We start from the raw sequence: 12202 nt of genomic DNA on the forward strand, positions 1-12202 counted from the left end.
AGTTTGTAAATATCTAATATTGTTTGTAAATACCTATACATTGGTTGAATATTATGATTTCTCAAGATAAACTGTTAAGGTAAGATTCTAACGATAGTTAATTTTTTATATATAGGTGAAATGTTAATTTAATCAAATGTTAATTATTTATTGATAATTTGATAGTTGGGATTTGAACCTTAGATGTTAACTTTTTTATTTTTATTTTTTATATTATTATTGTTGCCATTCATATAATTGGTTAATTTTTATTTGAATTTCACTTGTCAATATATAGTTGGGATTTGTATTTCACATGTCAATATATAATTGTGCTCAAGTGTACTCAATAATAAATTAAAATGGGATTAAACAAAATAATAATAAAAAATTTCTTTATATAATAATAGATGATACAATTTCAAATAATTAATTTTTTTTTAAATGTGTCGACTTATATATATATATATAACAACTAGTAGAAAAAAACAATACATGAAGTCACCACGTAATGTCTTTCATTGAACAATTGGATATTACATTAAATAGCAAAATAACATTACAAGGTTTTGGTCCTAAATACAATCTAGAATTGTAGGTTCAAGTCCTAGTTACATTCTACAAAATGTGAAAAATTACATAGATAAGAAACTAGTATAAGAACCCTTGATCTAAGTTTGGAGGCTAAGTTACAAAATAGGAAATGATTAGACACCCACCTTGCTCATGAAATTGGTCTTCTAGGCTACTAATGTGACCTAGAGTAAACCAAAGGAAAGATGGAACTGATTTAGAGAAAACATGAATAATAGAAAGTAGATGAAGAGATAAAATAGGGCTATAGAGAATGATTTTCTAAAATAGATATATTAATTTGTAAAAGATAATCTACATTAGATCATACTTAACATAAGACTACTGGCTCAGATTAAGACTTATTGACTAACTAAAATTCTATACAAACTACAGCATAAAGCACTAAACAATAAACTGGCCAAGACTTCAAAAAAACATTAAAGACAGCTTTGAAAAATCATACCTAGCTATCTACATTAGTCTCCCTTGGTTTCAAAAAACTCGACCTTGAGTTCAAGTTCAATTTCTTCCCTTGATCTATTAGATGTCCAATCATTCATTTCCATCATTTTTTTCCTCAACGATAAAAGTGGAACCAACATGCTACTTGTCAATCTTTTCTCACTCATGATAAAGCCTGCTGAACGAATTCTCATTTGTAATTTGTTTTTCCATGAGACTAATGCTAATAACAAATCATCATATTCATCCATTAATCCTAGATTTTATTTCCTCTTTGATTTACATAGTACAAAATCTTCACTTTTTTTTTAGAACAAAGACCCTTATGATGTGTTTGGTAGAGTAGATTTTAGGGAGGATGAAAAAAAAAAAAAGAGAGAGAAAATGAGGAGGGAAAACTTTTTAGAGAGTGTTTGGTTGGAAAGGGGAGGGGGAAAAAAAAGGGTGAGGCTCAGGTGTTTTCTTCCTGGGCCCACCATAAAGTTTTTTTATTCAAAATGAGGAGAAAACTATTGGGGGAGTTTGATTTATTAATTTGACCAAAATGTCCATGTGTTTTGTCCAGGTAGTACCATTGTTTTAAAAACTGGATCGGACTAGTCGGTTCGACCGGTTCAACTGGGAACTGGGAGCTAGTTCGGTCCGGTAAAACCCCTAAAACTAGTGAAAACTAGTCAAAAATTGGTCAAAAACTAAGTTGAATTAGAAATTTTGAAAAAAACGGTTCGGCTCTCGGTTTGGTTTTTAAAACCATGGGTAGTACGTTGACCTTTTTTTTTTGCTACTAGACGTTTTTTTTTAAATTTATTTTTTATGGGGTGTGGCGTAATAGTTCTTTTTATTATTTTTTTCTTTTTTTTCTTTTGTTTAACTATAAGTGATTTTTTTTCCTAGATATGATTTTTATTTTTTAATAAATTGGGATTTTTTTTGTCACTTTTTTGTTTTAATTGGGTATTATTTTTTAATAAGGGTATATAAGTAAATTTATACAAACTTTTTTTTTTCCCATTCTTTCACTTTTTCACTCCCAACGGAACAAAAGTGAGGGAAAGTAAAGTGAGGGAAAGTAAAATCTTTTTTATCCTCCCATTATTTTTTATTCTCTCACTTTTCTACCACTCCAATCAAACTGACCCTTAATCTCCATTGAAGGACCAAAAATCAATATCAAATTTATTGATGATGCCAAAAAATTATAAGTAAATCGCACAGTCCCTATGTGCTTTAGAAAAAACCTACGAAACAAAGAAGAAGAAGACCTCACAGAGAGTACCAGTGTTGTACTGACCAAACACGCTCCGAATGTTAAGTTAGAGAACTTTTACAACTTTAAAGTGCCAAAGCTGGGGTAAATCATATGTACCTTAGTTTATGAGGGCTTTGAGGTTTTTATAGTAGCGTAGAGCTAATATTCATTTCTTGGCAGAGAGGGTTTTTCCTTGTAAGGAAGATCCTCATTAATACACGCATTTTGCGAGATCTTTTCCTCGCAGGGATTCCTTTGATTGGCTTTATGCATGATACATAAGACATTTCCGTACTCAGACATTTGTGGAGATCACGCTAAGCCACGTTGAATCCGTCGGCCTCTTCACCTTGTCGGTCACCCGCCTTGTCCAAAGACATCCCGTCAGCTTCATGGAGACTCTGTCAGACTCCTTTGGCCGTCAGTCATATGGTATCGTTGCTTTGGACTTCGTCTATTTGTATAAGGGCGATGGATCCAGAGGACCTGTCGGCATCCATCGGCTTCTCTTACGTGTCATGTCTTGAATCTCATTATGAGAGTACCCTTATCATTTATCATTATGAAATATATATTTGTCAACCCTAAGTAAATTTACTTGTAGATTTTGCTCCTCAAGAGGCAAAGTCTTGACACCTAATTGCTTTATGGCTACAACAATGAATCTTACCGTTGAATAATTATGTTTTGTAAAATCAACAACTTTTTATATTTGAACAAAGAAAGTCTCATCATCATATTCCTCAACTTGCTGTTTCCACAATTCATAATCTTCATTAGGGTACATATCATAGATTGGTGGAGAATTTCAATCCGCAATAGTATCTTCTTTAGAGCATTTTTCACCATTCTCCAAATATGTTAGGAATACAATAATCTATTGAACTCACAGCAATAGAAGAATAAAGTAAAATGTACATCAAAATGTGAAATAATTAATAAGTGTGTTTGACAATTTATAACCTAGTTTTTGCTTAAATTACCTACTATTTTCTATTTATAAGTCCCACACCACTTTCTATCTGAGTTTTATTTCAAAAATTTCAAAGCTTTTGATAAATCAGGACCGTCTGATATCAAAAAACACCGGTTCGGCCGGTTCTGACGCCAAAACACTGTCTGCGTCGTTTCCTCAGACAAAAAACGACGTGGTTTTGTTCCAGAATAAAAACTGTGTCGTTTCCCACGCCGTCTCACTCTTCAACCCCAAACCCAATCCATTTCCAAACCCTACTCTCTCCTCAACTCTCTCTTCAACTTTCATCTTCGCAGCTTCAAAGGAATTAGGGTTTCCACTGTAAGGAATTTCCTCTCTTTTCTTTGCTGTGGCTTCTCATACACACTTCAACTTCAATTCAAATATCTCAGTATTTATCATTTCCTGAATATGATTTTTATGCTTTTGACTTGCATTGCATTGTGGTCTTAATATGAGGAATTTTTTGTTGTTGAAGTGGTGGTGGAATCTTCACTGATTATGGGCATTTACAAATGTATTTGTAGTGGTTGGCATTTCATTTTCTCTATTATGGGAAATTGGGAATATGAACAATATTGGGTTTTTCTTGAAGTGCAGGATTATTTAATCCGATACTAATATTTTGGTGCTTCAACCATGTCATGCGAAAGTAACTAATATTGGAACCCAGATTGCTAGAAACTGGAGAGTGAGATTGTTCATTTTTGTTTGGGATGCACACTTTGTAATTTGTACTTAAGACATTAGTACTTTGTATACTCAGTGATTAATACTCAATAAGGGATGCGCTTTGTGATTAGTGCTTAATAGATTGATTTACTTGGTGCACAACCTTACTCTTAAAAACGTGACAAATTGTTCATTTGTTTGTGATTTTGTTGGGAACTATTTGTTGGTGAAATGGTTGTTGTTGGTCTGCAATTGTTGAGTGAATTGGATTTTGCCTCCGCCTCATGCTTCTACAATTGGGTCTAATAGTAATATATTTGTGAGGGAATTTGGAATATGGTTCCTTGTTTTCTGATGTGGGGAATTTGGAGGGAGAGGAATGCACGGACATTTGAAGGAACCAAGAGGTTGATTCAAGACTTAAAGATGTCTTTCCTCCAAACCTTTTTTGGGTGGACAAATGCTTCGGGGAATTTTCTTTTATATTCTTTGTCTGATTTGCTTGATAGATGTAGTCTTTATATTTCTTAGTTTTATTTTTGTTCTTTTGCCACCTTAGTACACGTCCTGTGTGCTTTGGCCTTTTGTATTTTTTTCTCTTTCAATAATGTTTATTACTTATATATATAAATTTGTGAGGGGAATGTGATCCAACATGAAATCATGTAACTGAAGAGGTTTATTGAAGTATTATTATCTCTCTAGTTTATTGAAATATTATTCTTTTTCTTAATGGGGTTGATGAATTCCAAATTCTTTTTTTGGATAAGTAATGCAATTTTATCGATATCATTAAAAGAGTCTCCCAAGTATATAGTTGGGGCTAAATAATCAAACATGCAAATTACTTGAATCTATCAAATAAAAAACAGAACATAAAGGCCGACAATGCAGAGCTGATATCCAGTTCAATAAAGTTTGAAAGAAAAATAATTTGGGATTAGGCATAGCTCTCTCTGTGTCCTCGAAACTTTGATTGTTCCTCTCTCTCCAAATGTACCACATTAAACAATGCAAGGCAAGTTGATGAATTCCATTAATATGAGCATCAAACCATGCCATCTTTGAATACTTGTACTGGAGATCTTGCTGTGTTTGTTGTTAGATATTCTAGGACAGTTGGAGTCTGCTCTAAAAGTTTTTAGGGCTCACAACTATGCTTTTTATTATCTGGGAAACTTATATTTTTATGTTAGCTTAACCTCAAGGGCTTGGCTAAGTGGTTCTTAAGGTCTCATGATATCCGTGAGATCTTGGATTCAAAATCTCTTGCCAGCATCTTGGGGCCACCCCTAAGGGATATCTATCTATAATAACCTGGTGTGTGTGGAATGGGGGGACTGCACATGTCGAAAGGAATAGTTAGATACTCGAAGAATTCTGGATACCCTTGTTTATCAAAAAAAAAAAAAAAATTATGTTAGCTTGAGCCAATTTCTCCTTATAATAACCCTGTGTGTGTGGGACAGGAGGACTGCACATGTCGAAAGGAATAGTCAGATACTTAAAGAAGTCTGGATACCCTTGTTTATTAAAAAAAAGATTTTTATGTTAGCTTGAGCCAATTACTGTTGGTTCAGCATTGAACCAATTCAAAGATCTTAGCTTTTCTTGTCTGAAATTACTCACTCGAGCTGGGAAAGTTTTTATGGTTATAAATTTGTAAAAAATATAGAAATTTTTTGAGAGCATATTATAATCCAAATAACAAGTATGGGTCCTGTCAAGCTATATATTGTTGACTAATCTTCCAAAAAACTGTTTCATTATGAAGATTTCAAGTTAAAAGTGTGTGATGGGTTTGATATCATGCTTGAATTATTTGACTGGGGGAAAGTCTCATTTGCTTCTACATGAGCTGCCTTTGGTCATTGTTATTGATTGATTAATTGATTTCTTTTGGAGTTTCTCCCTTCTTTCTCTCTCATGATATGTTGTAGTACCTCCTTTCGTCTCTTGATGGAGTATCTTTATTTTATGTGCTTGAGATTACCAAGACGTTAATGGTAGTTTTTTATTTCAGCTTTTGAGGAGCAGATGGCGTCAACTTTCACAGCCATGTCTTCAGTTGGCTCCTTGGCTGCTCCAGGTTGCCGTGTTATGGACAAGAAATTTGCTTCTTCTTCAGACAAGTTATCATCTTCTGCTTCCATTTCTTCGTTCTCATTTGCTAGGAGACAAAATGTGATGTCACAAAGAAATCGCTCTCCCAAGATTTGTGCCATGGCAAAGGAATTGCATTTCAACAAGGACGGCTCAGCTATTAAGAAGCTTCAAGTGAGTTTCTCATTAAGACTATGTTGGGTGTTGATTTATTGCGATGGGTTTTTGACTTTTGTAATTTGTTTTTTCTAGTTTCTACAATCTATCACTTGTTTTGTTTCAGACTGGTGTGAACAAGCTTGCAGATTTAGTTGGTGTTACTCTTGGTCCAAAAGGAAGGAATGTTGTTCTGGAAAGCAAGTATGGCTCCCCAAAAATTGTTAACGATGGTGTTACCGTGGCCAAAGAGGTTAGTTTCTATTCCTTTTTTTATGGTGATAAGGTGTTTATTGAACTTCAAGAAAGACATTTCCTTTTTTAGTTGGAATTTGTTGGTGTCAGATACTTGATTTCCATTATTGTTGAAACTAAGGATCAAATGAACTTAACATGCCTAGCAAAATTCTGATGAATAAATTTTTATGCAATGCTATTCATCTTCTTACAATTTCTCCCTTTTATGTATTTTTTTTGCTCAATCTATTATGAAACCAATACCATCTTGTGTGAGATATTGATGTATTTTGGTCTTTCCCCTCTGAAGGTTGAGTTGGAGGACCCAGTGGAGAACATTGGTGCTAAGTTAGTGAGGCAAGCGGCTGCCAAGACTAATGATTTGGCTGGTGATGGAACAACAACGTCTGTTGTTCTAGCACAAGGTCTTATTGCTGAGGGTGTCAAGGTTTGTATTTTGATTTATGGGGCACTATGTTGTTTGAAAATGTCAAAATCCTGTTTAGTTCACTTCATAAAAGAGACAACAATGAAGAGAAAGCCATATTATCTTTGTTCCCTATTTTTCATTTCTCTCTCTTCATTTAGGAAATAGGAACATAGTAGAAAGATACAGAAAACGTTTTTTTTTTTTTTCAATTTTTTTAATAAGTGATGATTTCCTAATCTCATCAAAATGATATAAAATTCCAGGTGGTAGCTGCTGGTGCAAACCCTGTTTTAATTACTCGAGGCATTGAGAAGACCGCAAAAGCTCTTGTGTCTGAGCTTAAGTTGATGTCAAAGGAGGTAATGTATGTCTAATTGAGTTTTCCGGTTTCAAGCATCAAGATTGTGTCCCACCATATTTTTTGTGCTTGGTTTAGTCAGTTTCTAATAATGTCTCTTAATAACAATGACATCGGTCTGCAGGTTGAAGACAGCGAGCTGTCTGATGTAGCAGCAGTTAGTGCCGGAAACAACCATGAAGTAGGAAATATGATAGCTGAAGCCATGAGTAAGGTGGGTCGTAAGGGTGTGGTGACCCTAGAAGAGGGAAAAAGTGCCGAGAACAGCCTTTATGTTGTTGAAGGAATGCAATTTGATCGTGGTTACATTTCACCTTACTTTGTCACAGATAGTGAGAAAATGGCAGTTGAATATGATAATTGCAAGGTGTGAATTCTATCAAAGCTGACCTGTTTTGTATTTTTAGCTTTTATGAGTTTATCCCTCCTGCAAATATTGACATTGGCAGTAATATATGGTGGCTTTGATAATTGATGTGTGTGTGTTTTAATGCAGTTGCTTCTTGTTGATAAGAAAATAACAAATGCAAGGGATCTTATTAACGTTCTTGAGGATGCTATCAGAGGTGGATACCCAATTGTGTTAATTGCAGAAGACATTGAACAAGAAGCTCTAGCAACTTTGGTTGTGAACAAGCTGAGGGGAGCTCTGAAGATTGCTGCACTGAAAGCTCCTGGTTTTGGAGAGCGCAAGAGCCAGTACCTTGATGACATTGCTATTCTCACTGGAGGTATGTTCACATCATCTTCTCTTTTGGGTTAACCTATCTCTGGTTCTATTCCTTGCTGGTCGCTCTATATTAAATCGTCAAGTGTTTCACTGTTTCAGTGTATTCTTCAGTGCTATTTTTGTCACATATTGAGAGATTTCTTCATCTGGCTTGCAGGAACTGTAATCAGGGAAGAGGTGGGGCTTACGTTAGACAAAGCTGAGAAGGAGGTTCTTGGCCATGCTTCTAAGGTGGTGCTTACCAAGGATACTACAACAATTGTTGGTGATGGAAGCACACAGGAAGCGGTAAACAAGAGAGTTGCGCAGATTAGAAATCTTATTGAGGTATCTATCTTCCGTCCTCTCTCTCTCACACACAAATAAGCAGTGTGTGTGGGGTTCATTCTGACTGTTTCAGGCCAACTAAGTTGACATTCTCTTGCAGGCTGCAGAGCAAGATTACGAGAAGGAAAAACTGAATGAAAGAATTGCGAAATTATCAGGTGGAGTTGCTGTGATCCAGGTAAGTTACCAAAAGTAATTGTAATTATCATCCTTGTTTTTTTTTTTTTTTTGGGTTGAGTGAAAATCTGAATTTTTGAACTTCCTACTGAACACAAGGTTGGTGCACAAACTGAGACAGAGCTCAAAGAAAAGAAACTGAGAGTCGAAGATGCTCTTAATGCAACAAAGGTAACATATGTTACAATTGGAAAGTACACCAGTACAAATAGGTTTTAGGTTAAAGGCAAGTCCCTTAGCAGTTTACAATTTCAATGATTTCCAGGCTGCTGTTGAGGAAGGTATTGTAGTCGGCGGTGGATGCACCCTGCTCAGACTTGCATCAAAGGTGGATGCTATCAGGGACAGCCTTGACAATGATGAAGAAAAGGTAAGCTATTTACTGAAGGTTTAAGTCTTGGCTTTGGTAAAATTGTGGAAGTAATGTCTAAGCTATAGTAGTCATAAACTTGGTTGAAATCTCACCAATTTGTAGATATTGTTAAATTTAAGATGAGCATGTTCTTTTGATCTCTTTAGATAGCTTTTTAGTCTGAAGCTGTTTGGATTAATTGCAGGTTGGAGCAGATATTGTCAAAAGAGCTTTGAGTTACCCTTTGAAATTGATTGCCAAGAATGCTGGTGTTAATGGAAGTGTGGTTAGTGAGAAGGTATTCTTACCATTCTTGTCATTTTGTTCTCTCGAGTTTTTTTTTTTTATAATTTTTTTTTTTAATGTTGTATTGTACTGACGGTATATTGTTTTCTTTAGGTGCTTTCCAGTGACAATTTTAAATATGGATATAATGCGGCCACAGGAAAATATGAAGATTTAATGGCTGCTGGAATTATTGATCCAACTAAGGTGAGTACCCCATATAGAACTTTACAAGAGAAGCATGAGATGGTTTTGACCTGCATTACATGTTCCTATTTTGGAAGGTTTTGGTAGTTGAATTTTAAGCAATTCATGATGAAATACATGCCAGTATCTTGCTAATGTGTTATGAGTGCGCAATCATATGAAGTGCTGATAGAGTACCTTGTGACAGTGTCTTAGAGGTCTTGGTTTTCTCTCCTAAAATCATGTTTCTGCTCTAATGCCCAATTTCATTGAGGAGAATGGGGTCTATTTTGTATCCATTATGTTTAATGTTAAGAACAGAAATAGAAACAGAAAATAAGGACTCAGTTATTCCTTCTGGTTAGGAGTATTGATATGACCCTTCTTTTGTGGTATCTGTTTAAATATGTAAGTGGTTTAGCTTCAGTTCTTTTGGTATAGTTAGCATGTGGGTTTACCGGGTTCCAAGATGAATGTTGATCAAGTGAATTAGTGTTTACTACATGGATGGTTCAAGTATTGATATGACCCATCCTTTTGTGGTATCTGTTTAAATATGTGAGCAGTTTAGTTAGCATGTGGGTTTACTGGGTTCAAGACGCGTGTTGATCAAGTCAATTATTACTTGTCATTTTTTTGAAAGTCTGGTAACTCTTGAAGCCATTTACTTTTAAATCTGAAACTTTTGCATTCTCTTACTTCAGGTGGTTAGATGTTGCCTTGAGCATGCTTCCTCAGTGGCAAAAACATTCTTGATGTCAGATTGTGTAGTTGTTGAAATCAAGGAGCCTGAACAAGTGCCTGCTGGCAACCCCATGGACAACTCAGGTCTGTAGTTGCTAATTTGAAACTATTAACTCTGCCAATGTTCCTCTGCTTCTCCCTTTCAAAAGTTGGTACTTACTAAATGTCTTTTTTTTTTCCCAGGATATGGCTACTAAGGTTGATTGACAATAGAGCTTTGCAATCAGCATTATGAGATGTAAGGGGAAAGTGAGAAGTGCAACCTGTGTGGTTAGCTAAAGAGATGTTAGTTTTATAGTAGCAGATGAGCAGACTTTTTTTTGTTTGTTTGTAAATTTAATTATTTGACAGCAAAAGACATAACAGTCTAGTGAGGTCAGCTTTCTGGAGTATGGCATGTTTTCAAGGTTTGAGAGTTAGGGCTGGCTCATAGGCTTAGGCCACTTGGGCCATTGCCTAGGGCCCCCAATTAGAAAAAGGCCCCAAGGTTTGAGAGTAATGCCATTTACATGAACAATCTTAGGCCCTTAATGCCTTCGACTTGTGGAAGATTTCCAGCATGATGATTGTCACTATTCTCCTTTTTGTTCAACTTGGCATTGAATTGTTTTTGCACATTGCACATCTCTCTCTCTCTCTCTCTCTCTCTCTCTTTTTAATGTTTAGGGTCTCATATGTTTCTTGATTCTTTCCCAAATTTTTATGTCCAAGAGCCTAAACTTGTGCCACAATTCCTGGTTGCTATTCTAATCTTGCCCTGCAACTGCAAGGCAATAGATGCACGCCTTATGGTTGGGTGAAATTATTCCCTAGGTGCAGTCTATTATAGGTTCTAAAACAAATAAGGCACAATAGAATAGATTGGTTGAGTGGATTAAGGGGAGAAATAATTTGGTTTGGTCGTAGGACCAAATCACAAATAATTTTGATGAGAGAATTAAATAGTTTCTTGAATGGACAAAGTTTAGTTACAAAATTAGTTGCAGCTTAAAGTTACAGTCTTATTCAATATCTTTTCATTAGAGGTGAATTTTGACAAATCCACTATTGGATTATACTTTATTCTTATATCTTTCATGTTTGTAAAATTTTTAGAAAATTAAAAATCAATAGTTATGTCATTAATAAATTATTTAAATTACAAATTTCAATAGTTTAAAATTATGCACAAAATATAAACTTATAAATCATATAGTAAATAATATCCGATTGATACAAAATTTGACATGTGTATTAAAAGTGTAAAGAACATGCAATTTAATGATTAGATTTTTGAAATATATGGTAATATTTATTTTATTGAATAAGGTTGTAGCTTTAGGTTATAATCAATCTTGTAGTTAAATTTTGTCATTCTTGAATTATAGTTAATTGATTAATCATTTTTTCTTTTTATAATGAGGGGCGGGGGGGGGGGGGGGGGAATTAATCAGCAGTAGCAATAAATATTGCCAACTAAATCCTTAAATATTATTATTCACAAATGGCAAGTAGAATAAGATCATATTAAAGCCTTTTCTTTTTCTTTTTATCATTTACACATAATTGGTATCAGAGCCTGTGCTTTGTAATCAGTTTCACTCTCCTTTGATTAGTATACTTTGATTATTGTCCTGATTAGTATACTCTGTGATTTACAGTTGACACAATAAGTGGAACCTCTGTATTTATCACATTAGAACACTGGATTTGATAATCAAGTATAACACTAAGGGGTTGTTCTCAAAGTATCAAAGAACCTATTTTTCTTGAGTTATCTTGTGGACGTGAGCCTAGAAGTGGCGTTTTAGTCCTGTCAGACCTTAGGAAAACAGTTCTTCTTTTTAGAAACTATCATGGCTAGTTCATCCTCAGCGGTTACAGATACCATTACAACTACGTGTGATCTTTCTCTTCGTAAATCCACTGCAAATAGACTAGACTACTTGTATGAAATCTCCCATGTACCTGAAGATAGTAAAATTCCTATTATTGATTTCCCTATTGTAAATCCTTACACAGTCTTTGATAAACCTCAAAATACCTTCAAAAAATCCATAAAAAAGTTTTTAGGTCCTTCTCATCCTTCTAGTGTAAAAGAATATGTCCAAACTTCTAAGTTTGACCAGTTCAACATTCCAGCTAGTGAAAAAGAAAACTTTATCACCCTTGCCCTTCCTCGAGAGTTTGTAATTCCATGGCAGAAACAAGGTTACACTCACCT

The 12202-nt window shown here is 34.8% G+C and overlaps 1 protein-coding gene across 1 annotated transcript; it reads left to right on the forward strand.

Annotated features, from left to right (window-relative positions):
* Nucleotides 1-3305: 3305 nt before the first annotated feature.
* LOC142610224 (chaperonin 60 subunit beta 2, chloroplastic) lies at nucleotides 3306-10616 on the forward strand. Its single transcript, XM_075781981.1, has 15 exons — nucleotides 3306-3563; nucleotides 5938-6191; nucleotides 6301-6426; nucleotides 6721-6858; nucleotides 7104-7199; nucleotides 7323-7565; nucleotides 7695-7929; nucleotides 8086-8255; nucleotides 8356-8433; nucleotides 8532-8603; nucleotides 8698-8802; nucleotides 8990-9082; nucleotides 9184-9276; nucleotides 9960-10083; nucleotides 10183-10616. Exons 2-15 carry the CDS (start codon nucleotides 5952-5954, stop codon nucleotides 10194-10196), a joined length of 1827 nt encoding a protein of 608 aa, XP_075638096.1. The 5' UTR covers nucleotides 3306-3563; nucleotides 5938-5951; the 3' UTR covers nucleotides 10197-10616.
* The last annotated feature ends 1586 nt before the right edge of the window (nucleotides 10617-12202 follow it).

This window comes from Castanea sativa, chromosome 9 (genome assembly GCF_040712315.1).
Source record: "Castanea sativa cultivar Marrone di Chiusa Pesio chromosome 9, ASM4071231v1".
Classification (NCBI taxonomy): Eukaryota; Viridiplantae; Streptophyta; class Magnoliopsida; order Fagales; family Fagaceae; genus Castanea; species Castanea sativa.

Excerpts from the sequence above, each read along its gene's own strand:
- LOC142610224 (XM_075781981.1), top strand. The coding sequence starts at position 5,952 with ATGGCGTCAACTTTCACAGCCATGTCTTCAGTTGGCTCCTTGGCTGCT. Across the intron at positions 6,192-6,300 it reads CAGCTATTAAGAAGCTTCAA|ACTGGTGTGAACAAGCTTGC; the intron begins GTGAGTTTCTCA and ends GTTTTGTTTCAG. Across the intron at positions 9,277-9,959 it reads GAATTATTGATCCAACTAAG|GTGGTTAGATGTTGCCTTGA; the intron begins GTGAGTACCCCA and ends CTCTTACTTCAG.